Genomic DNA, 26,389 nt, shown 5'->3' on the forward strand with positions numbered 1-26,389 from the left:
TGTGGCGCCACCTAACCACCCACCTGCTTGTTGAGTCAGCAACAAAGGGGCTGAGGAGGGGGAGGCATTGTCGCGAAGAGTCCTCTCCTAATGCCTGTCAGCAAATGCCGTTGTAAGGCTCTAATGCTGTCCCTCCACTCGGTTATCACCAATCTCTTACACTCAGAAAATTATTTAACCCCAAATAAGTTTAGTAAACAAAAAATAAACATTTAAAAAAAATTATTAAAGATGGAATACAAGTCGATAAACAATCTAAAATGTACCAAATGATTTTTAATATTTTAAAGTATTTTGATATTCCATTATTTATAACAAACATCTGAACTCGGATCATCCTTCAATTTACCTTAAAGTTGCAAAAATTATTTTCAAGTGCACACTTTTTCGGCCCCATCAAGCTGGCTCGTTTTCATTTAGCGCCCTTTACCTTTTTACTATTTAATGCTTAATTTAAATACAAATCCGATCTGTTTGCTGACTTTTGTCGATAAGCGGCACCAGAAATGATGGCGAAAGTTGGCCAACTTAATCCCATCTGAAGAAGAAAAGAAGCCAAAAGCGAGCAGTAGAAAAAATCATTTGCTTGGGCAATGGCAATTTAATTTGCTTTGGCTTAAGCTCGGCAAACTTTTTGGCCCTTGAAATGGGAGTTCGACCGAAAGGATCTAGGGTATAGAGTTACGAGGCCCACTTAAGGTCTTGAGTTCTGAGTACACAAAGTCAGTGAGGAAATGGGGGCTATAGTGGAGGAGGAGGTGGAATGGGATCCATTAACTTACCTCTGAAACTCTGAGTCTAAGCTAATGTTATTTGTAAACAAACATTAGAGACAATTCCATTTGATACAACTTTTTAAAGATGTCATAAATAAAAATCAAAAATAATTCACTAAATATTTAAAACAATTTTTTAAGATAATACAATTTTTTTTAAATCTTTCATTTTACCTCATCCTTTTTCCTAAAAACCTGCGTATACGTACTTATTTTATTCGCATTATTTCCAACACGACCAAAACACTTTTTTAACTCGGAATTTTCTGGCAACCTCAGAGAACCTCCCTCCCTAATCTTCCTTCTCCCATTTGCATTCTCTATTCACAGAATTTATGTCTCAACTTGCCTAAGCCGTGTTTGTAGTAAAATCTCCACTATCGCGCCTTAATTTTAAAGCCCTCGACGCTAAATGGTGCGCAACCTAGAAACGAACCCAGAAAAGCCCCTCGCCATCTGCATTCGCCGGCGAAGTTTATGTTCGACATGCTGTAATGGCGCCATATGCGCGTTTATCAAACCAAAAAAAGCCACACCCCACTCTGCTCCAGATCCCGAATAAGTCGGGGGATATATGGGTTAGTTTTGCGCTCGCCGTATAAATTTGTTTAAGACATATAGCAAGGATCAATAGCTCGGGATTTATTGTCTGCCACACATAACTTTGTCTTGGCTTTAAACTTCCAGACACGGAAGTGCTAAAAGGGCGGGCCACTGGATGCCTGGATGGCAAGGTCGATGGGCGAAACTTTTTTACCTACTTTCGACTGTCGCCGCTTTCTGGGCAGAAAGCCAAGGGAAAAGAGAGAGATGAGATGGCTAGAAAATTATGGCTAAAATGGCGACGTCGTCTGCGGGCCGAGGAAAAAACCTCCACGACGACGTCGGCTTGCGGTCGTTTATATGTAAAATATTTGGTTTACTTTATGACTGCTTTGGGTATTACTCTTTACTTTCTTGCAGTGCCAATTCTCGCTCTCCTCCTCTTTGGGCCAACTTTTTGGCCAGGCTGTAAAAACAAACAAAAATGGGCAGCGAGATGGCGGATGGCGGAGGAGGTGCTAGGAATTATGCCATAAAAGCATCGTCGTAGTTCCAACTTTGCCAAATTCTTGGCTTGTCGTCGACATCATCCTCTTTATCATCAGCCTCTGTTTTCCCGACCTCCGCTGTCGCCGTCGCCTAGTCTTAATGTTCAAGGGAGCCATAAAATACTTTTTGAATCCGAAGCACCGCATTGCTCCTGTTGTTTGGCGGATATTACGGTGGCTGGAGGAGATTACCGGCGAGGGACTTTTCCTCCACTCCACTCCATTCCATTTTATTCCAGAACAGAACCAACAAATGAGCCAGCTCACTGGGGCTCCTCTTTAACCGCTCATTTTGGGGTGTTGAACTTGCAATGGATTTCATTCTGAATGCCAAGTGGGGGAGTCCCGTTTTGGGAGTGGAATTACCACAAGAAATTTTTGGTAATTTTAAAAGTAGCGAGCGAGCATTGAAATATATCCTTGTAGGGGCTACACATTTTTTAAAAATTGGGGTCACCAAAGAAACAAAGCAAATCACATAATATTTGCACCTAGATCCTAACCTAAATAGTTAACTTGTGCAAAAGTATTATTTTTACTATATTTCCTTTACACATCTCAAGGTTTTAATACCACATGTACCTATGTTTTTTTAACAATCAAGATTGAGGTCACCTTCTATCCGATTTCCCAGCCCAAACAAGTGCCGCTCCTCCAAGTTCTCTTCATTATTTGAAAGTGATTTTGTATTTCCATTCGCCACGACTCCCTCGGAAATTAGCCTCTTCGCACTGATTATAGTGCCCCCTCGCAATCACATAGACTCCATATCCATGTAGCTTTTGCGGTTCATAAACACAAATCAGCTGCAGAAGGAGAGAGCCAGAAAGCGTTCGATTCGTGAGCCAAATTCCGAATCGAAATCCCAGCCCAAGCCCGTTTCAATTGCCGATACGATTGGAAGAGGAGGAATGGGAACTTGTGCCCGATTACCATTACTGAAAATTGAAGTAACATGTGTGACGATGCGCAATTGCCAAGCGCCCCCTGGCGGCCACTCTCTGGAAGCTGTTACGCCCCCTCTCAAATATTGGAACCACCCGTCTATTGTTTCGTTTTCTATTTCACAGACGAGTGGTTGTTGCCGCGGCGACTTTCACTGGCACACAGCCTTCAGCTTATGGCCTTCAGTGGGTGGTGGGTGCTTAGTTTGGTTGGTGGTGCCCCAAATACCGCTTCCAATTTGGAGCTGGCTGTGCGTGCGGCAGTCATGTCTTTGTTTTGTCTCCTTGCGATGGCAAATATTTGGTAGAAAAAACGTATCTTGCAGTTGCACACACAAAAAGTATCTCTTCTCCAAATCCAAATCCAAGTGGAAGTCGAAACTGTAAACTGTGCAAATAGTACATGTCTCGAGCGGAAACTGTGCCAAAAGACGTATGGCACAAAGCAGGATAAATTTGCCAAGTTTATCATAGCGTGCGGATGGGGGCGGGGCAGGACTTGGGGGCTGTTGGCAAAACATGAGCCAAGGCATTGAGCATAAAATATTGTCGGCGATATTTTAACGCGCGCTCAAGCGAAATTGTCATATAAATAACGCCCAGGGAAGGGGGTGCAGAAGGGGGTTGGGGGGCCCCGGGGTTTCTGGTTTAAGGTTTTAGGATATTGGCTGGCGTTACTTTGAAATATTAAACATTTGGCAAACAGGCAAAGTTGAAGTTTATTGCCGACGTTGATGGCTCGAGTTGGGCAAGTTTTTTGCGAAGGGGTCCCTCGAAAAAACTGGAGGGAAATTGGGCCAGGCCAACTGAAACCTGGAAACCATTATGGACCCGTCGATTCCGATGCTATTTTTAAGCACCGCCAAACTTTTTGCCCGCCGCAGATAAAACGGGGAAAAGTGAGTTCGCTACGAGCACAACTGTACTTGCCAACTCTTTCCCATTTCCACCCCCTCCCCCGCACTCTTTTGTCTACCATTAAATCAGAAACATGCATTTATTTAGCAATTTCCACCAACTGCAACAGAAAAGTTGTGGCAAATGATTCTTTTTTGTGTGCTGGCAAATTTTCAAAAAGCAAAAAAAGAACTGTAGACTAAACAAAAAGCAGCAACAGAAAGTGTTAAAAGGAGGTGGTGGGTGGAGTGGTGTTTTGGGCAGGGGAGGTGAAGCGGAAGTCATAGCGCTGGGCAAACAGCAAAAGCAAAACCAAAATCCGGGGACCAAAAACCGACAAAAGACGGAACAGAAAACGGCACCAGACAGATACAATAAAAAGAGGTTTGCCCACCCCAACACCCCCTCTAACTGACCAACCCCCTTCTTTTTTTGGGCCATGGCCGCAAGGCTGTTGGACTCACAATCACACAAAGAAAAATCAATGTCTGCAAATAGACCCTTGACTATTTTTACCTTATAAGCATTTTGAATTCGCCAAATAACCTACTAATTTTAATTTATAAACTTTAACTCAGATATTTTAAATTTAAATAAAAGCTTAAAGGGAAGAAAAGGAAATATCTTTCTCGGAGATAAAAAATATTGAAACTATTTCAATGTTTAAATAAAATTTGTATTATTGTTAGTAAAAATTATATTATTTTCATGTCTAATTGGCAAACATTTCTAGATATTTTTTGCACTGCATATAGTTTAACCGGCAGGCAAACATTTTGCAACAATGGTCGAAAAGATATCGTCGTGGGAGGGGAATGGAGACCGAACGAGGGGTCACAAAGTCCAAGTCTGACACGAACGGAACTAATAAATGAGTTCAGCAACAGCAGCAAACCAAATAAAAATGTCCTAAAAAGGGAACAAAGGCTACCAAATTAAATCACAGCGCCAGACCATAAAATATTAAGAGCATACTTTCAATGGAAGGGGATTGAAAGGTAGAAAGGGCCGAATGAGAGAAATTTTCAAGTGACAATTTAAATAGGGTAGTTAGTCCACTGATTTTTGAATATCGTAGAAAAATAATTATATTTAAAAAATAGTATCTTAAGAATATTAAGAGATAAATTTGTCTAACAGAAGAAATTGTATGTCTTTAACATACTTTAAAGTATTTCCAAATGGCATGTCAAGTAGACAATATAAAAACCAGCTTATACTCTGAATTCTTAAGTGTAACCTACCATCCCTACATATTTCACTCACCATTTTGCGCCCCAGATCATCGCCTTCGGTGCTCGAGAACCCCCGACCCGTCCTAACCCAACTGATAACTTCTGAACTCCTCGACAGGTCGTGGCTGCGAGCTCATTGAAAAGCAGGCCTGCGGTATCGCGTTGGCCATTTAACGGGATTTTAGCAATTTAAATATGATTTTTTCCCATCCCAATCCCCCATATGCATTCCAAGCAGCTGGAGCTGCTGGCGCACAAAGGAAAAACTTCACAGTTTTTGTTTTTATTCGCCCGAAAATGTTGTCGGTTGTTTGTTCTTCGAGGCGGTGGTCCCTGCCTCAACAAGTTGCTTTATGGCATATGCATGGTAATGATGAGGAGTCGGAACTCTGGGATAAAGCCAGGAAGGACCCTCCACGAGCGCCATTTTTTGCGGCCTCGTTTCATATGATGGCTGCTCCCGGGTGTTTATGTGATATTTACATAATAAAAAGCGAGAGTTTCGCCGTTCAAAGGATGGAAGTTATATCCTTCTCCCCCGATCTCCTCCCCGCTGAAGTTCTGACCCACATCTATGATTATTTTCATAGCGCCTTGGGGATGGAGGCCACGCCCACTCTGCGTAAAGTTGAAAAATATGAAAAAGGGGACGATACATCCTTTGTCTTTTACACCCCTTCCCATCCGCTTGAAAAAAACAACAAAGGAAAAAAGAATTTCGCTTTTGTTTTATTTATTTTATGGCCCGTTTGGGGAGCCCAGTGCCGATATCCTTTTTCTGGGCCCCATCCTTGAACTTCTCGCAGTTGCCGCGCTAAATTAAGTTTTGTTTTGCCAGTTGTCCCCAGATCCCAGCCCCCCCCCCCCCCACCCCCTCCTCCTCTTTTGCCCATCAGCCCCGAAGCTGATAAATGTCCCCAAAGCAAACAAAGTGCAAGTTGTTTTTTAAGTTTGGCCCCAACTATGCGGCATATCTTTGGCCTGTCCGGAGATCCATTGGGGAGTGGTATCTATAAGGGTTGGGTTTCGGGGCCGGGGGTTCTGACTTTGGGGACCTGCCAGTTGACACAAAGGGTTGCTGGGGTTGGCCCATTGTCTGACATGTGGGGTGAAGAACTGACTTTGACGACGTTTCAGGGGTTGGGTCTTCAAAGGAAGCTGCTGCCGACGAAGGACTAAATTCTGCAGCAAAATATCTAATTAAAGCGATTCAAAAGAAAATTAAAGTATGAGTTCTAGTTCCTACAATTTCTATATGAATTAGCAGCACTTAATATAAAGTTTTTGGAAATAGGAATCTTAGAAAATTAGAAATGTAAAAAGTATCTATCTAGAAAGTAAATCCAAAAGTACCACAAACAGATTTAATAAAGAACTTCCTAATACAAAACCTGTATATAAAACAACAAAATTTCGTATTATATATTTGACCTAAAAATAAAAGCCATAAATAGCATGATTTAATTTAAAAATACTTAAATTAAGATGAAATATATTAGATTAGGTGTTAGCAAGATTAACTTTAAATTTTTTGAATTTAATGAAACAGAATAAGATATAAAAAACATTAAAAATATTAAAGTTTAAAATCCTTAAAATAACTTGACTATTTCATTTTTATAAAGCGCTAAAATCAAAGCGTAAAATTGTAAAACTGAATATGAAATCTATGGACTTACTACATATTTCCTATAAGGTCAGTAACTCCTGGGCAATCTGCTTCCATCCAATCGATAGCCCAACCCCAGACTTCCGAACCGATTCGAGCCAACTGGCTGACGACCATTAGGTCTGCAGCAGACTGGCGGGCAACTGTTAAAGTGAAACTTGCAACAACTTCCATTTGCTTTTAGCCAGTCGCTAATTCCGCTCCTAATGTCCAGGCCGTGGCCATTTAAATTGTCTTCATTTGTTTACTGCCCGCCAGTCGGATGGCAGACAAACTTGGGGGGAGTACAGAGTGCAGGGCACAGATAGCTAGAAGTAATCCACAAAACTACCGATTAACTCCCGACGGGGGCAATGCGATTGCTCGGCAGCTGCCAAATCCAATGGAAATCGAAAAGCCAAGCAATTTTGAACTCTAATGGAAAATCAATTTGAAGCGATGCTAACCACGTTTTCCTCCTCTGTTTTTCTCTTTTTGCAGGCGAATGCCGGAATTTAAACTCCAGAGCCATTGGCGAACTTGGCCAGAACGCAGTTAACGTGGAGAAAAGGAGAGCAGCAAACGAAGAGACGAGCGGCGAAAAGCCAGAAGACAGCGAGCGTGTAATGAGCAGACGACGGGCAATTACCATGTCCCATCTCGGCCAGGCTTTTGGCCTCGGTCTGGGCCTCTTTCTCGTCTTGGCCACATTGCAGGGGGCCCGGGGGTTGGCCAACTGCCCGAATGGCTGCGAGTGCGACGACGACACTTTGATGGTCAACTGCGGCGAGGGCACCTTGGACGTCCTGCCCATCGCCCTCAATCCCGCCATCCAGCGGCTGGTGATCAAGAACAACAAGCTGAAGACCATCGACTCCTCCATGCAGTTCTATGCGCAGCTAACCTTTTTGGATCTGTCTTTTAACGACATGCTGACCATCCCGGAGCGATCGTTTTCGTATCACGCCAAATTGCAGGAGCTGCACCTGGACCACAACAAGATTGGCCAGGTGTCGAACAGGACTTTCCAGGGTCTATCTACTATAAGCGTCCTGAATCTGAGGGGCAACCTGATTGCCGAACTGGAGTACCGCACCTTCTCTCCTATGACCAAGCTGGCGGAGCTGAATCTCGGCCAGAATCGCATCAGTCACATCGATCCGCATGCTTTGGATGGGCTGGACAACCTGAGGGTCTTGTATCTAGATGATAATACCTTGACTACAGTTCCCGGCGAGCTGACCTTCCAGGCTTTGCACTCGCTGGCGGAACTCTACCTGGGCACCAACTCCTTCATGACGATTCCCGGCGGCGCCTTCGAGGATCTCAAGGGACTGACCCGCCTAGATCTCCATGGAGCTGGCCTGCACAACATCTCGGCGGAGGCTCTGCGGGGTCTGGAGACCCTGCGCTATTTAGATCTCTCCGATAATCACCTGCCTGCGATTCCCACGGCAGCGTTACAAAGATTAGGTCGCCTGGAGCAGCTGAATATTGGCCAGAATGACTTTGAGGTGGTGGCATCGGGGGCCTTTGCTGGTCTCCGGGAGCTGCGGCATTTGGAACTCACGGGAGCTCCGCGACTGAGGCGCGTGGAGAGCGGTGCCTTTGGCGGAAATACCAATCTGGAGCACCTCAACCTCTCGAGTAACAAGGAGCTGAGTGAGCTGCCCGCCATCGCGTTGGGTGGCCTGCCCCATCTCAGCACCGTGGTGCTGAAGGCCAATCAGCTGAGCAGCCTGGACGAGGGTCTGGTGCCCTGGGCCGATCTGCAGACCCTCGATCTCTCGGAGAATCCCTTCGAATGCGACTGCCGGCTGCTGTGGCTGCGTCATCTGCTGGTCAGCCGCAATGCCACGGGTCAGTTTGCCCAGGTTGTGTGCGCCTATCCGACGGCTCTGAGGGATTTGCCCCTGGCCCAGCTGGCTGAACCCCTGCTGGGCTGCGCCCATGGAGCGGCGAGCAAGCAGGCGATCATCGGCATTCTGGTGGTGGCCTGTGCCGCCCTCATCACCACCTTGGCCCTGGTGCTCTACACCTGCCGAAGGAGAATTCGAGAGCTCTTGAAAGGGCACTCTGCGCTGGGCAGGAAGGAGCGCGAGTACCAGAAGACATTCTCCGACGAGGAGTACATGTCCAGGCCGGCACCTGGTAGCGGTGGAGTTCACCCTGCCGCCGGTGGATATCCCTACTTCGCGGGCAGCACGCGGCCAATACCCGTGACCGAGCTATAGCTGGAGGCACCACCCCCGCCTCAGGTGCGGGGTAGGGGTGGTAATGGTGGCACCGTTCCCAGTGCCGTGGACCAGGCCTCCAACTCCCTCGCCCAGCTCAGCCACATCCACTACATGACCAACAACGGCCAGTCGTCTGCCTCCTCGAAGATGCACCACTCGCAGCAGGACATGCGTTTGCTCACCTGCAACGGGGGCAAGCCGATGAATGCCACCTCGCTGCCACGCCACCGACCGCCGGTGGTGCAGCTGCAGGTGCAGGAGAGCACCTTGTCGCACTACAGCCAGCCACTTGCCAACGGGATTCGACTCACCCAGGACCACTTCAATCACAATCAGCCAGGACAGCAGGGACAGCAGGGTTACCAGAACCACAATCACCACTATGGAGGCGTCTATGCCAAACCCTGCGATGCGATGTCCGAGCCGGGATATATCCACAACAACTCGCACTACTCGCTGCCCCTGGATCACGATCTGCCACCCAGTCCCACGCCCACTCCACCGCCCCCCGCCTTGCCGCTGCGAAACGGGGTGGGCATGGCCCTGATCCACGGCAACACCACTGGGCGCAGATCGTTCAACAACAACAATAATAATCTGTCCACCCTGACCAACAACAATCATCACGGGGGCGGAGTGGGTGTGGCAGTGGGCGGCGGCAACAACAATGGAAGTCTGAGGCGGTACCACTGATATTCGGCCAAGACGTGCGGCACTTTGGGGCGCAACTTCATCAAAAGCAGGCCGGAACCGGAAATCGAGCTGCATTACTTCTACAAGGGTTGAAAGACGGAAAGGGGATTGATTGATCTAATTTAATCGGGTTCCATTTGATTATCGCGATAATCAAAAGCGGCCCGAATATTCATACTCTAGTTGTATATTCCTACGTTACGTGTATTCAAGCGAAAGCATTTTGTATAAATTAGAATTTAGTTCGAGAGGTTGTCGTCCGACCAGGAAAAGCGCAGGAAAAACGCAGGTGTATATAAGGAAATCTTGCGCACAATTTGGCAGGCAGTTGGTAGGTTGGCTAAAAAATAAAAAATAAAATAAAAATATTAAATAACCAACCCGCCGTGCGGCCATTTCATTTGCATACAGTGATCTTAATATTTAAGTTGTGCTTTAAAGCATTTCAATTAATGTAAATAATTAGAAGCTTCTCTAAAAATCAATAAAACGTCAAAACAATATAAAAAAAAATAATAACAAATAATTTTACCTTATAAAATAACAAATAAGCTACGCGCTTAAGCACCAGTCATTAAAACTATGTATGTATTTAGCCTAAAGCTATCACAAAAAATATTCCAAAAACAATGAGAAAAGTCGAAAATAAAAGGGAAATAAATATGCAAAAACTAAAATAGAACACAGCAGATTTTTATAGTTAATAGACTCAGTAAAAAATAAACTACTCATCGGAATAATAAACAGAGAAGATGTTTACGCAGTGTAAAATGGAAATAGCTGAACTATTGAAAACTCCGAAATATTCATGTAGAATCTACGCCGCATTCACAAATATGAATAAGCAATTTATGCAACATAAACGAACACAAAGTAAATCTATATATATACGAATTATGCGTGTAAATAAAAAAAAGTGACTATGCTCGAAAAAACATACATTTTGCGTTGTTTTCATTTCGCATTTATCATTTTCCCAGCCTCGGCTGAAGACTTGTATTTTTTTATTTCAGAATTTGATTTGATTTTCACTGCATCGAGTCGGCCTCACTTTTGATCGATTGTACATATTTAACAACTTAATGGAACAAATTGCAAAACCAATACAAGGGAGTTAAAAGTAACCTACAAATAAACGAAAAACAAAGATTACCATATGTAATTGAAAACTTATTCAAACGCAAATTTCATATTCATATTTCATAACGAAGCAGATCTTTCATCTAGTTATACGACAACAACAAAGCAACTATGATTAAATTAAATCAATTTGAACTACAATTTAAGCAAATTACAAGGGACAAGCATAGTTAAACAAGCTAAGAATATAAACGAGGCATCATAGATTGAGCCGAAAACCAACTACATTTGTGGATCAGCGTCTAATCGTATCATTAAAACCAGAAGTAAATCAACAAGTCATGCAAGGAATTCTCTCAATGTAATGGAAAAATACAAATGCGAAGAAATGGTAAATTCAACAGTGTTCAAGAACTAGAAGATAAAATCAAATAAAGAACAAACTTAACAATAAAATTGTTGTATTTAATTTTTGGGGGCTGATTCAGATACATTTATGTAATTCTTTTCTGCCCAATTTATTATATAGGTTCGCTGTGGATTTCTCGCTTGCTGTTTGCGTTTGTACGTCAATTTTCCCGTTCTAAATTAAGGGGTAGCGTGGCCGAGCGGTCTAAGGCGCTGGTTTAAGGCACCAGTCTCCTCGGAGGCGTGGGTTCGAATCCCACCGCTGCCAGCTGGTATTATTTTTATTTTTTCTTTTTTGTTTCCTACAATTTGCAGCTTGTTCAGCAGTCTGCCAACGATTCCGGTCGCCGGCACTTGGGGAAACTAGTGTGTTTGTCGGTGTCAAATGCAAATACCTAAAAACACTTTTCCATGGCAGTTTAGTTAATGCCGCAGCGACAGAGTTGAAGCTGCAGGGGGAGCGCCTGGCACTCATCTGCATAATTTAATTACATTTAACAATAACAAAAACACGGGCTCACGCACACATGCCCCAACACACGCTCCCAACGTGCAGCGTTTTGCGCTAATAAGCGACAGGGTCACCCTCGCCCCACAGCCCCCCTTTCGACGCCCTGTGCCACCCCAACCCCTTCTGCTGCTGCCATGCAAGTTGTCAAGCGATGCGACACTCGGCAAAAATCTAAAGCGAACTAGTGGAGCTGAAGTGGTGACACGAACTGTGATAATAAAAGATATCATTTACTTTTTTATTGCAGGGATTTTAAAATATTGACAAATGAGTCATCTTTTTACAATTTTTTCTAAATCAATATATAACTAAAATTGTTTTTTTTTAAGATTTATTCATTTATTTTTGACAGAAAATTATTAAAAGATTTTCTAAAACTAATTTCCGATTTTTTTGGTATTGAACTGAAACCTTTTGTTGTTTAATTTATGCAAGCTGAATCCCATTTACTTTTTATTATAGGGTTTTGATAGGGTTTCCCTCACGCTGCCATCGCCAGAGGTTCCAGCGGGAGAAGCATATATAGTTCGCTCTGGCATAAACAGTTGCACATTTGCCTGCCCCTCCTGCCGCAGTGTGCCTTCAACTGATGTTGCTGATGTTGTGCTGCTTGTGCATATGCGACATTAGCGCACGCAAACAACGTACACACAATTAGAAGAATTAACAGTAGTTAAGGCAACAACAACACGCTCAACTTGCTGGCAAGATGTGCATCGGTGTGCAAGGACGAGCGGGCGGTGTAAGTGGGCGGAAAGTGGGTGGCATCTATCCCGCTGCCGGCGGCTGTTGTTGCTGCTGTGCTTGTAATTTAGTTTCGAAACGAGTTCCGCTGCATGTCCGCTGCTGTTGCCGCAACTTATTGGCCACAACATGCCAACTTATTAGGCAAAAGCGCAAAAGTTATAAATTGTTTCACAAGGCGCACATTGTTGCGGCCGTAAATATGTGGATACCGAGTTAAGGACAACGGGAAGCCAGAAAGTTGCCAAGGATGTGCGGTTATCGCTTTAAAATTAAGGTGCAAAAGGATCAGGGTTAAATGGTTTTGAATAAAGCCAAAATTTGCGAAATTTCGTGGAATGTACTCAATAAAATATTCGAATAAATGTATTTTCCTGGAAAAACTAACCTTAACTTTTGAAAACATTTTAGATAATATGTAACTAAATAATGGAACTTTTTTATTAAATATAAGTTAAATATAGGTACTTATTAGATAAAACAAAAGTGCATTCAACTCCTTTGTTTTAAACATTGTATCCCATTTAATTAAAGTTGTTCCCCCTATTTTTATTCAGCCGAGCATTCAGCTAAGAAGAATTACAAAATATTTTTAATTGCCGTCCGTAAATTTATGCCACGAAAATTGTTTTCAAAACAAAAGGAGTCTTTCCCTCAAAAAACCTTCACCCCAAACATTTTGTCTGCTTTGCTAATTTATATGTTAATTTTTTTATTTCATATTTCCACACACAGACCGAATATTATTTTTGTGCTATTTCATATTTCGTTGATGTGGTCGCTTTATTTTGAATACAAAAACGGGAAAGGATGGCTCCCGACCAAAGGCCCCGCACCGAAAAACAACATAATGCCATCGTCTATTCAAAAAGGCGTTTTCGGTTTGGCTCTTCCTTTTTTTGGGTTTTATTTTGCATGAAATTTTCGCTGAACCGGCACAAAAACACGTCGGCAAGGGGATTTGGGATTGGGGTTGGGGTTGGTCAGAGGCTCATAGGCAGCTTTTTAATTTTCAGCATGAATTAGAATAATAGTCAACGGATATTACACAATGGCAGCCTAGGGGCGTGGTTGGGGGGCGGCTCGTGCTGTTGGGGATTTCCGGTCAGCTCGGTTCGCTTGGGTTTGGTTTTGGCCTTGGGGCTTAGGGCTGCTGGCCATTAAGGGAATTGCCGATGGAGGAATCTTTAATGAGAAACTAACGGCTAGCAATATTCCCTTTTTGCTGGGGATTAACGAAAGAGTTGCCAAAAATAATTTATAGCACATTCAAAGCTGGAAATTAGAAACTGGAGTTTTTAATGAAAAGCTGGCTACCCAAAATTCTTCTTTGAGGCACTTAACATCTCATTTGTGCTGTGACAAATATGTATTTCGCAAGGTATTAAAAATAAAGTCAACCACTTCTGGGAAATGCTTAAAACAAGCAAAAAAATTAAAACAAGAAAAACAAGAACGTAAAAAGTGCTGACACAAAACACAAAACATGCCAGAGCAATGTGAAAAGCGTGAAAAGCGCGGAGGGGTCCGCAGTTCGCCGGCAAGGAGACCGCCGAGATGGATGGCGATAAAGTCATGGAGGGTCCAGGACATTCCGGCCAAGGAGGGAGTTGGGCCGGAAAACCCAACAAAAGGAGCAGCCGCAAGCAACCGCATGGGGGGAAAACTGGAAAACCCAGGACTTGTTTTGTATTTGTCCCGAAAAAAAGGCGGGCAAAAATTTGTTTTAATGCCACGCTCTTTTTATGCTTTTCTTTATAACTTCTTTTCAGCTTTTTTGTCATGTTACAATTCTGCAGCGACAGCAGTAAAAAATAATACCCCCGCCCCCCGGGGCAACCACAACTTGTGCAACATCATAAACCCATTTGCGTTTTTAATTAGTAACATCGCAACTTGGCGGAGTGGAGCGGCCGAGGGCGAAAAGTAAATGACCATGCACAAAATGTTGCACTGAGGCAGCTGAAACAGATAGCAGATAGCGAGTCCTGGCCCCGTAAAAACAGAGCTGAAAAACTGGAGCAAATAAGGTAAAAATTTTTAATTGCCGCAGAAGCGAAAATTATTAAGTTGCGGTTTCATTTCAAGTAGTGCGAACCCAACTAGCCGGGGAACAGTCGGTGGTCAGTTCATCCTCATCGCCGTCATAAAAGAGTCCGCGAACAAAGTTGAAAAAGCGCAGCTCAAGTGGAGCCGCCTCCCAGTAAGAACGGGAATGGTTTCGGTTTTCGGACCCGCTGATGGTCTCCTGTTTTCCGTTGCTCACTTTTTATTTTTTATTTTTTAGCCCGTATATGGGGCAACGACCGAGGTTCACTGCGACTGGTTACTAAAGGGGATTCCATCGGGGAGGTGCTGACAAGTGTCCTTCAAGTGGGAGGGATAACCCGCAGGAACAGCCTCGCTAATTAAAGACGAATTCAGAAAAAAAGTGTTTAAAATCGGTAACAACTGAAAAAGTAAAATCAGGACTTTTCCAAATATATTCTATATTTTTAGTCAAAAGGATATTCCAATAACTTTTGTTATTCCATTTATTGGAGTTTCTTTTTTTTTTTCCAAATGTATATTTCCAATTTTTGTCCATTCCGTAAAATAAAAAAAATTTGCTTGTTTCAAATTTAAACAATTCTATGTGAAATATTTTATTTTCGTTACTTTTTAAGATGTTTTAAAACCGGATTTAAAAAGGTTCCAATCTAAAGGCGAAGAAAAGCATCTGTGCCAGGTCCTTTTGCACTGTTTCCTCTCTGGCCAGCCAGTTAAATCCACATGTTTATGGCGCATCGAGCACTAAACGCTTTCCCGAAAATGCTTAACCCCCAGCTACCCGAAGTTTATGTGTGCGCTGTCCCATGTGCTCGGGTCAGTCATATTTTATTTCCGAGTTTTCTTTGCAGTTTTTTCGCTCGCCCCACGTACAAGTGGCCAAGTTGAATGGACAGAAGTCACAGCAGAGCAGTTGCCACAATTAACACGTAGGGTGGGCAGCGGGAAAAGTCCTGAAGTGGGTTAGTCGAAGGACGTGAGTGCGGAATGAAATCCGTGAAGTGCTGCACGTGTCATGCGTCACATCAGAGATACTTCACTACCATCCCCATTATTTTCTGGACTTTTCAAAACCGATATCTTATATAAGCTGAATCTAAAATGAGATTCGAAGCAGTTTAGATTTTTTTGCAATTATTTCTATATTTTCTCTTGCTAAGAAAATTACTAAAATACTTTTTCAAATCCTTGAGTGAGTAAAGTTATTATAGAAAATTCTGTAGCCCATTTTAATTTCAACAATATTAAATTTTTGACAAATTTGCTGACATTGTCCATCATTTTATAGCTCTCCTCCTACTGACAATCATAAATTATACTTTGACTTTTACAAGCAACCCCTCTGTGCGCTCGTAAAATTCGTACCGCTTTTGGACCCCGATGGCGACTATTAAAAATTACATAATTGCTCAACTGCAGCAGATCCGGAAGTCAGGCACAAAAGGTCTCTCCTTGAGTTCTCTTTTTTTGCGTAGCAAATTGCATTATTTACTTTTCAATACATTGCCAAAAGAATCAGGGGTCGACGGGAGAATTGGGGAGTGCTGGCAGAGAGCTTGAACAAATTTGTTTATGAAAATTAATGAAATCGACCGTGACTAATCGATTATATAAGCGGACAAGCCGGGACGGCTACAGGAGTAGTGTGCCAAAATATTATTGCGAATTTTTTGCTGCGATGCGGAGAACGGAGGGAACGAAAGGTATAGAATTAAAAGCCATTATTTATAAACGCATTTTTGTTAAACGATGGTTAAGATGGTTTTTAAGTAGATGCTTTTTAAAAGGTATACAAAAGATTATTTGGAGATTAATATTAATATTTAAATATATCCTTACAAAATAACACAAATATTTCTTATCGTGAATATTTTTTTCGCGTAATATAGTGACATTATATTGTTCTGAAACTTTTCCCGATTTATATTGGTATGTTGTTGTTAGTATCGATTGTCCAAGCAGAAAATACAATTATTTAATCTATGGTATTTTTTAAAAACAATAAAAATCAAGGTCTTACATGGCTGTTAACTATGAAAAAATATGGGAAAAGCCCGAGAGAGCAAACAGATTGGTTAAATTGCTTGTAAATAATAACAACAAACAAGTGGCAACAACAATGACCGGCAGTTGGGAGTATAATTTGGTTTTGTTCTTCTCGTTGGCTCGATAAACTTGTAACTGTTTCAATTTTTACTGGCCCCCCAAAGGTGAGGAGGGGTTCGGCGTTTGGCGGAGAATCGACAGCAGTAGCATTTACACAGCAATTGAACCCTAAAGTGCCAAAGGGCTGAGCCCCTGCCCCCCGGAGGTCGATAAAATGCGTTTGGAGCTAGAGGAGCCAAGGAAAAACCCAGGCAGTCAGTTTTATCGGCCGAGTTGGAGACGGCGTTGCAAAAATTGCATTTTATTACACGTTCGATTGATTCCAGCGCGATGGGGCCAGCTGGGGTTAACGGGGGGCGTGGCAGGGCACTCGCCTTTATTAAGTGGGGAGTTTATGTTTATATTTACAGCCGGGGAGTCATGTGCGAAGTGTAGTTTCAGTTCTCTGGGGAGCCGCACATCCCCGCAGCTCGACTCAAATTGAAATTGTCGATTTAACATTTTGAATTATCGTTTTGCAAATGGTCAATATTTTCCACTACCCCATCTCCACCGATGTTGTGGCACACATAAATTGTATGACCATAAACAATCAATTACTTTGTGTTGGCCCCACACTCTCCTTCAGTGTTTTTAGTCCCCGCGGGGATTGTGCTGGCATTCCCTTTCTGTTTATCAAACAAAATCGAGTTCTTGTTGGTCTTCATAGTTGATATGTGCTATATGGATTACAGTTATGGGGCAATCGACGCAGTTTCAGAACTTTTGAATGAGAACGAAAAGCAGACGAGTCAGGGATAAAAGTTGAAGTGTTTCGGGGCAGTGGGGAATCAGAGCAGAGATTTTACTTGAGTCGTTCAAATATTAAAGGTTAACAATAACAAAAATTATATTGACCCTTTATAATTAAATCTATATTTATTCCAAGGGGTAAATTAAAATAATTCCTTTCGGATTAACCCAGAATGACTAATTATCATCGCAAACGTCTTCATTATTTTGCGAATATGGGTAGTCTTTGGATCATTTTCCACAGTCTTCAGTATGTTAATGGTGTTCACACGCTGCCGAAAAAAGAAAAAGTGATATGCAAAAAAGCCACTAAGAAAGCAAAGGGAAAAAAACTTATTTCCACGCTTAATTAGGCATAATTAAAGCTCAATTAAAACCGCTCAAAGTATATTTTTGTAGCCTTCGCCGCACCCACAAACACCTGAAGAAATACACACAGACATATCTCCCCGCGACCCGAGACTGTGATTTCGGGCAAATAATTATTGTTTAATTTTGATTAATGATTTTTGCGATACGTACGCCGATTAAAACGTGACTTTTGCCGACTCGAAAAATTCGCCAAGGCAAAACCCCTAAGCAGAAGTTGCTCAACTGTGACTCCCTGGTGGCCGCGTCCATAGAATTCTGGAGAATAGGAGCTCGAATCGATATGTTTCCCCTGCTTGCGTTTGACTCGTTCTGTTGACTCGTTCGTCTATATAAAGTCTATAAAACGCTTTCTGATTGTAAACAATACAGACGATTTAATATTGCGCGCTCGTTGGCTCCGTCCGCCCCTGCGGCCCTCCGGTTCCCGTAACGCCCCCGAAACTCCCCGATAACTCCCTGCACAGCTCAACTCTCAACTCAACTCGACTGAACCGAAAACTCAGCTCCCTGCGGAAACTTCAAATAAGCAAACAACACGCTGAGCACGCGGCATACCAGGAATCAGACCCACCAGCTACAAAAAAAAAACCCAGAGAAGTGGAATTGAAACGCATGTGCGCAGCAGAATCGGTGGGTCGGGAGTTTTTCTATGTGTGCTGAATGGAAATGAAAAAAGTTTAAGTTTAATTTGAAAACGCTGGAAAAAACGAGAGCACAAAAAACCAGAGGATGCGGACGGGGCGCGTTGGAAGAGGTTAAGTGATGGCAGCGGCAGCGGAACCGGGAACGGGAACGGGTGTCATGTGTGCCGACAGTGTAAAGACTTATTGACAGTTGGCAGTTCTACGAAAATACCGAAATATATATGTGGCAATAAATGGCCACAAGAATCCTTTAAAGTCAAGCAATGCCAACAAAATGGTCTTTCGTTTCCTGGGAGAAAAAAAAACAAATGATCAATAGATTGAAATCATTTATTTTCTAAGCTTAAAGTGGTCGGATTCTAATTTGGGTAACGTTTAGAACTGCAATTTTTTAATTTGTATTCATTTGATTTTAGGAAAAACGTCAAAAACATTAAAATGGATTAGGACAATGTCACGGAAAATACAATATTAAAGATTGTTAAAAGATAGAAATATATCATAGCTTGTATTTTTTTATAATTAGTTGGTTTTTATTGTGATCAAGAAGTCTGCTATTCGGTGAGTGTTTTTTTAAGCAGTTCCCCTTGGACGTTAAAAACTATAGACTCCCGTGGCATCTGTGGCATTTTACAAAAACCGACATTATTGCCGATGATCACTATACTTAAGAGCCAGCCTATAAAGCGTTTCCAAATTAGCCTGCAACATTCCGGGCTTAATCTGCCCCCTAAAACTGTCTTGCAGTTCACAACCGTCCCCCTTTTCTACCCATAAATGGTTCAACTCTCAGCGAAAAAGTCATAAAGCGAAAAAACTATTTGATTTACGTTCTTCTAATGATGCCTCACAACAATCAGCCACAATTGAGACCTAGAACAGAAATACCCTCGGCCAGCAATAAACAGAGGAAATCGAAGCCGCAGAGAAGCTAAAGCCGAAGCCAGCAAATCAACATCGGGGAATCGGAGAAAAACGGCATTATCGCAGTCAGTTCGTGGCCTAAGTCTCGCTTTGATTGCCACAAAAAGGGGCAGGAAGGCACAGAAAAAAAATAAGAGAAAAAACAAAACAAAGCCAGAGAATCCAGCGGTATTCAATACTCTTGGCACTATAAATTACATGGCCGGCAAGAAATCGAAATCATGACCAGAGCTCCTCGTCTCGTCTCTGATTATGGGACTTAAATTGAGCGAGCTGGCGGAGGGAGCGATCGCATTTCGAGTCATAAATAATCATAGTTGTGCCATTTATTATGACAAAATATCATTTGGACATTTGTTTGCAGCTCTGGGCTATGCTCCCGGATCTCCAGCTCCTCCCGGCTGCTCTGAGCTTATCGCAATTGCTGGATCTGCCTGGCATCTCCTCGCTGCTTTTTTCTCCGGTCTCGAATTGTTTGCACAATTTTCATTGCAATGTCTTTTTGTGCTGCGTTTTAATATAAATTATTTTTAACAATTTGCTGTGTGGCTCCTTCTCTGCCATTCCAGTCCTATTCTCTTTTTTCCGAGGGCTCTTATTGCGCAATCCGAGACTGGAACTTAAACTGTGGCTGAGGTCGACAGAAAGGCCCAAAAAAAGAGCAAGAAAGCTGAGAAGGAGTGGGAAGTGGAGAATTTCGAATACCCTTGGGTAAGAAATTTTTAAAAATCCTCGCAAAAAATATAACATTATTGTAATTTCCTAGTAAATACATTTACCCTTTCCCCTTTATAACCCAAAGAAATTCCCTTACATTTTTAAACCTGCTTAATGTTTGTTTACGAAATCATAAATTCGTTCAATTCTTTGGCATAACTTAAGCACTATTTATGTGGTTTCCCAGCAGCCCTTGAACTCTCGACTGTTTAGAGTATAGGGCAGAACTTTTTACGGCCCCAGACGCTTCAGACCTCGGGCCCTTGACCTGCCCTCGCCGACTTGGCGGCTGCAACCAAAGGCGCATTAATCTCAGCCAACGAATGTCAGGAATTGTGGCTATGCCGACAACTCGGAGGGGGATGGACCTGGACCCACTGAAAAGTGTAAGTTTCATTTTGTTTCGTTTATTGCCGCCGAGGCGTAGTCGAACAATGTTTCTTACCTAGCATTCCCAGCCTGTTGCAATGCCAAGCAATTTTTGATAAGCCGACTAAAAGGCATGGAACTTCAAGAAGGGCCAGTGATGAGAAAGGTACTGATATATATAAAATATAATAATTTATTTACAATAATAATAAAAGCAAATTTAGATAACTTTAATGGTAAAATAAGTAACCCTCTATATACTACAAAAATAAAGCCCTTGAGAACAAAATTTGTATATTCTCTGATTTATATATTTCAATCTTACAATTTATTCTGCTAGATTGTTATAGATCTATTTTGACTATAAGTAAATCCAGCTAGATACTAGCCATAAGCTAGCTCCCAAACATCCAGCCAATGTCAACAGAATTCCCTGTAGTTTGCCGAAAGCGGCAAACAAAAAACAAAGGAGGCCTTGAGAGCCGCGATTCATTTCGAATCGCCTGGCATCAAATCGAGCTGAGTTGCCCTCAACTTTCGGCTGCAGTCTGGGGTCTTTTGCGGAAAAGTTCATATTGCCCCGGGCGAAATATTGTCATGATTACACTATGCAGCATCAAAAATTAACCTCGATGAATGCTATATTTTTGGATTCGTTACGAATTCCCAAGTTAAACTGCGTTTTCCAAAGAGTTCCCCAACGCGAGGATTCTTAGCAAAAGGACCTCAAAGTTCGAAAAATGCTGAAATTGACCAACTTTGCGGAGCTCTCAGAGGCAAATGGATGCATGGCTTGGTTCGAAGTTAAAGTTTTTTAAAAGATACACCCTTTATCTTTCAAACCCCATACATAAAATAATTTTAGGATTTTTTTTTAAGGCAGAAATAAATTCCAAAAAACATAGTCAAAAAACTGAAAAACATACAGCTGCGGTCAAAATAGTAGCAGTGTTGCCGCCTTGTGTTTTTAAAAGTTTGATGTTGTAATTTTTTCTTATCCAATTAGTCTAATAGTAAAATTATAATCAATACAATATTACCAGGAAAAGATCAATTACAACAACAAACTTTTAAATACACAGGGCGGCAACACTACTACCATTTTGACCGCAGCTGTATACTTTTATGTTTTTTGACTATGTTTTCTAGAATTTGTTTCTGCCTTAAAAAAAATCTTAAAAATTTTTTAAGTATGGGGTTTAAAAGATAAAGGGTGTATCTTTTAAAAAACTTTAACATCGAATCAAACCATGAATCCATTTGCCTCTGAGAGCTCCGCAAAGTTGGCCAATTTCAGCATTTTTCGAACTCTGAGGTCCTTTTGCTAAGAATCCTTGCGTCGGGGAACTTTTTGGAAAACGCAGTTTAACTTGGGAATTCGTAACGAATCCAAAAATATAGCATCCATCGAGGTAAATTTAAAAAGCACTAAAAATGCTGCACAGTGTTATTATTTATGGCCAACTCTGACGAAGGCCTGAGAGTTGGAACTGCGACTGTTCTGGGATCTTCAGCAGTTGATACCAGGAAGTTAAAAGCAGCCTTAGCTTCAAATTAAAATGGTTGGTGTCATTTATTTGGTATGAAATATTCTAGAATCTTGAAATATCCAAAATAATATTTGAATAGATATTATTACTTCTGAAAATATTTGTATCATTCCCCTTGCAATCACACGCTTACTTAATTTATTAGATTCAAAACAACCTAGGTAAATATCTCCTTGTTGAATTTGCCTCAATTATTTATCGCTATCTTTATTCAGATATTTAGCAGAGGAATCTTGTAGTGCATTGCTTGGCTTGCGCCCTTCGAATTCGGAGTGCGAGCATCTCGTCTAATTAAAATTTACAGCATTTTAAATGCTCGAGGAGCAGATGCAGCCTCCTGCTGGGAAAGCCTTTCCCCTTCCTCCTCACTCGTGTTTGATCTCTTAATGCAGCAATGCAGTTTAATTTATGCTGCAGACGCAACTTTCCTCACCGTATTCCCTCCTTCCGACTTTTCTTATTTTATTTTTAACTTTGTTTGCACTGCTGCACGCGCAACATTTCAATGTCAGTCCCCCGATTCCGCTCTTCCATTCTATATTATCCCGCACTATCACCCTCTTCAGCATCTGCGTTATGTAATAGACGAGTGGAGTTTCCCCCGAGTTTTTCCGGAGTTTTCCTCCTTGGCAGCGAGCTCGCTTCGTCACCTTTCGATTGTGCGGCGTTATTTTCGTAGCACTTGAAATCCGCTTAATTGGTTCCTCAACTCAGCTCGAAATAGTCTTCCCCCTTCGTTCGGTGGACCCTCTATTTCGGGGATTCCGGCGCTTCACCCTTTGGTTATTAATATTTACAGCCTGGCCAAGTAATTTACAACAGTTATGAGCCTGCTCGAGAGCAGGGCGTTAATAAATATTTGAAATTCCTTTTGAAGTGCCCGAGTGGTGGAATGGGGAATGTGAGTCAGCAGCCAAAGAGGATTGTTGTGATATGTACTTATTTTTGTCTATTTCAATCGATTTAATTCAAACACTCAAATCAGCATCCAAGCAGAACATCAGAAAGATGTAACTATTGGTCTGGAAACTCGAGTGTTTATTATTGTGTGATTTTTGACATCGGTAAGAAAAAGTGTAGTAATAAAATGTTAGTTCTAATTATTTTTTCACTTAGAAATAATTTATTTTAATTATTTTTCTGCGTATTAAAATATATTAAAAAATCTGCGTAGTTCCCATGTCCCAGATATATCAGAAAATATATCAGTTTAGTCCAGGAAATAACTGAAACTGTGGTTCTGGTGATTCTCAAAGATTAGAGAAAGTCGAAAACAAGGCAGAAAGCTCTTTCCCATGGGTGGACAAGGAAGAGGAAGCGAGCTGGGCCAAAACTAAATTTATAATATCACGTCGGTCAGCAGGCTTCTCTCTCCCCTTAAAGAGCATGGAAAATTCTAAAGAAAAACTAGGAAAAACTTAAGCTTGGCATGCCAATTGCAATAAGGGAACGGGCTGGGGGAAACTGCAGAACTCGAGGATGCGGGTGGGGCATAGATTTGAGAAACCGAACTGCACGACTTTAGCGTTTTTTGATGAATGCGACGACAACAAAGAGGGTCCAAGGCGGTTTTTGGGGGGAAAGGCAAGAGTTTTCAGAGTTTTCAGCTGCGACTTCGGAACTTCCACGGGCCTTGCCTGATTGCTGAAATTCACGCGACTCGATTGTCCAACGGACTAGACAGACCCCCAGTCGGATTGCCAGAGTTATGAGCTTTAGTTTTAGTTAAAAGGTCTGCGCTGGCCCTCATAAACAAATTTCAGCCAATTCCGCTGGCCAAGTCAATGGGAAAGTAATTTAAATGCAACGCCGACCGGGAAAATTGCGGACGTTTAATGAGCGATTAGAGCGTCTGCGCACCAGGATGATGAAGATGATAATGATTATGATGATGATGATGGCATGGAGGCACGATACAAACAGAGGATCAATGCAGACTGCAGTCCGTGGAACCGTTATGATTGGGAGCGGATTGAATGCAAATATATTAAGGGTGGACTCCAGCCTAATTTAAAGATTACTCCAATAACAAAGTACGCACAATAAAATGTTCTTTAGAAACCATTCCTTAAATAATATGTTAATTGGTAGTTGGACGTTTTTTTTTTTACTTTTTTAATATTATTTAAGTATTATTAAAATTGATTTAAAATAAATATTTTTATATTTATATTTATTTATTATGTATGCAAAAGATCTTCCTGAATCAGCAATATATGTAGCGTTGAGAGTTTTTCTTTATTTCTCCTCAACATTGTATAGCATTCTTTTAGAATCGGTTACCATGTCGGTACCCATATACCATTTATTGGGATAAGGACGCCACCATCTACTTGCTTCAGGCTTTTGCATGACTACTTGACGGGCCCTTGCAACTCTTTCACGCCACTGGCTCATTATGCTAATCGCGAGTGCAAACCTAATTGAACTTAAATGGAAACTCATAAAATGCACTCCAAAGCCCCTCTTTTTCCCCTCCCCCAGAACTGTGTTTACAGCCAAGCTCATTGAAGCCGCCACTTTGCCGGCTGACAAGTCGGGCTAAGCCCACGCGATTAGTCGGAGGAAAAGGGAAGGAGGACCGTGGGTACATAGAACCAGAACGAGCCCAAAACGCCACTCGAGTTCACAACTCAACTGGAGTGTCAATTAAATTAATATCAATTAAAAGCGGCTGCAACTTGTTGCATCAACTCTTCAGTATTTCTTCTCTCCGCTCGGACGAGGAAATTATGCACACGCCATCGGTGCCGCCGCCTCTGCTTTTTGAGAATTACTTAATGAAGGGTTGACTACCAGCAAAGCTGGAAATTTAATTAGTTATTTCCTGAAAAAAATAAATAGATGAGTCTTTTTAACTCGATAGAATTCTTTTGTTTGAAATGTACGATTTTTATCTTGAAATTTTAAAGCGAAATTTTCGCATCTGCTTGCTGCGTGTTTAATAGCAAGTTTGAACTAAAAACAAGCTCTGTAAATAAAATAAAACCCCGTATTTATATGCTTTTTTTATTTCGCTGTGTACCTGTCTCACTTTGTCAGCGTCAGCAAGGATTAATAGAGCGAAGGAGCAGTGCAGAAAGCTGAAGGGAGTTCAGATCAGCGCCCAGCTGCCAAAGTTGCAAAAAACGCTCCCGTGGGTGAGGTGTCACAAAATTTGCACGCAAACGCGAAGAGCCACATGGCAGCAGATACGTCGTGTGTGTGGATGTGGATACCGAAGCGCAGATACTGATTCAGATACAGATACATAGATGCGACACAGGAGCCAAAGTTGAAGTCGGAGTTGAACCTGCGACGACGGAGCGCAAGTCGAGTGATGGCTGCAAATAGCAGTGCGATGACAGTCACGCCAGCTGTGAGTCGGTGGTTTTTGGTTGTTGAGAAAGATCCATTAATTTGGCTTTAGACAATAATTCATAGGGGTTTTTAAATACACAATGATCAACTTTAACAAGACTTTTCTTAAAATATGGTACTCTCACTTAAAGATTATATATACTATATTCGTAATCTTGGAAACGTATATATTTGGCAAATGTCTGTTTATAAAATGGATTTTATTCCTTTTTCTCCTCTTAAATATTTTTTTTTATTTCAAATATTTCCTATTTATTTTTGCGAGTAATTAACTCCAGTCACTGTGATCACTAGAATTCAAGTGCCCCTCCCTCCTCAGCCATCGGGTGGCGCACATGTCAGCGGGTATTGAATGTCGCCTCTGGCTGCCTTAGCTATATCAGCTGCCAAGGTTGTCGCTAGGAAGGAAACGGCATCCAAGCCAGAAGCACTCCCAGTTTCCATCTCACAGCTCCCATCTGTCTCCGAGCATCTTACGCACGCACACGCATCGCATCTCGGCATCCACATCCCAGCATCCAACATCCCAGCTCCTCAGCATCCAACATCCGTGGCAGAGTCAAGGAAATGTGCAAAACTTGGGCACTGGCAAATTTATAGCGACAAATGTTGACTTGAGATACGACATCGGGCAGGGAAGAGCTGACTTTAGTCGGGGAGCTGCCTGCCCAAATTGAATGTCAATCGATTTTAGTTTTTAATTTAAAAAACCGCGCCTCTGCTGGGATCGCTTGTAATTCGGCCTGACATGTGTGCTCTTGAGCTTAGCGATGGGAAGGTGTTATTTTCTTTTGGTAAAAGCTATTTAAAAAGCTTAAGTGCTAAGGATAAATGTAATGTTAAGTCTTAAGAATAAAAAATATAAAAAATACACAGATTAAATAAATACTATCTATTGTAAATATAATATCCAAAAACAAAAATTAAAATATTGATATGAATTAGTAATTTTACAACATAGTTTATGAGTACTTGAAATAATTACACTAGTTTACAAAATAATATTCTTGGTGTGCTCCCCAGCAATTGATGGCAAATTCTGTTAGTGCTGGACCCCTAGATCACAAAAATAGCACTTATTTTTTTTTCGATGGCACAGTTTTTTTTTTAAGATTTTTTAAAGTTCGAAATGTTAAATTTCGGACTTTTTTCGAATTTCTTCTTATATCTCGGCAGATATCCACTCGGTTGGGCCAGTTTTAATTTTATTTTAAAGTCAATAGATCAGAGCTTAACTTTGCC

General features: G+C 41.9%; 1 protein-coding gene, 2 long non-coding RNA genes and 1 other non-coding gene across 4 annotated transcripts in view; all 4 read left to right on the top strand.

Moving 5' to 3' along the window:
* Positions 1-10,460, top strand: part of caps (capricious) — a 52,789-nt gene extending 42,329 nt beyond the window's left edge. Inside the window, 1 exon segment of the mRNA XM_070215746.1 lies at positions 7,093-10,460. Coding sequence (XP_070071847.1) covers positions 7,218-9,614 — 2,397 coding nt within the window. The 5' untranslated portion in view covers positions 7,093-7,217 and the 3' untranslated portion in view covers positions 9,615-10,460.
* Positions 10,461-11,195: 735 nt separating this feature from the next.
* TRNAL-AAG (transfer RNA leucine (anticodon AAG)) lies at positions 11,196-11,277 on the top strand. Its single transcript has one exon. It is a non-coding gene; the product is annotated as a tRNA-Leu (tRNA).
* Positions 11,278-14,264: 2,987 nt separating this feature from the next.
* Positions 14,265-14,576, top strand: LOC138913022 (uncharacterized). The gene is made up of 3 exons (XR_011418589.1): positions 14,265-14,294; positions 14,356-14,467; positions 14,552-14,576. It is a non-coding gene; the product is annotated as an uncharacterized lncRNA (long non-coding RNA).
* A 5,148-nt stretch (positions 14,577-19,724) lies between these two features.
* LOC138913110 (uncharacterized) lies at positions 19,725-20,483 on the top strand. Its single transcript, XR_011418701.1, has 3 exons — positions 19,725-19,862; positions 20,056-20,254; positions 20,318-20,483. It is a non-coding gene; the product is annotated as an uncharacterized lncRNA (long non-coding RNA).
* The last annotated feature ends 5,906 nt before the right edge of the window (positions 20,484-26,389 follow it).

This window comes from Drosophila takahashii, chromosome 3L (genome assembly GCF_030179915.1).
Source record: "Drosophila takahashii strain IR98-3 E-12201 chromosome 3L, DtakHiC1v2, whole genome shotgun sequence".
NCBI classification, from domain to species: Eukaryota; Metazoa; Arthropoda; class Insecta; order Diptera; family Drosophilidae; genus Drosophila; species Drosophila takahashii.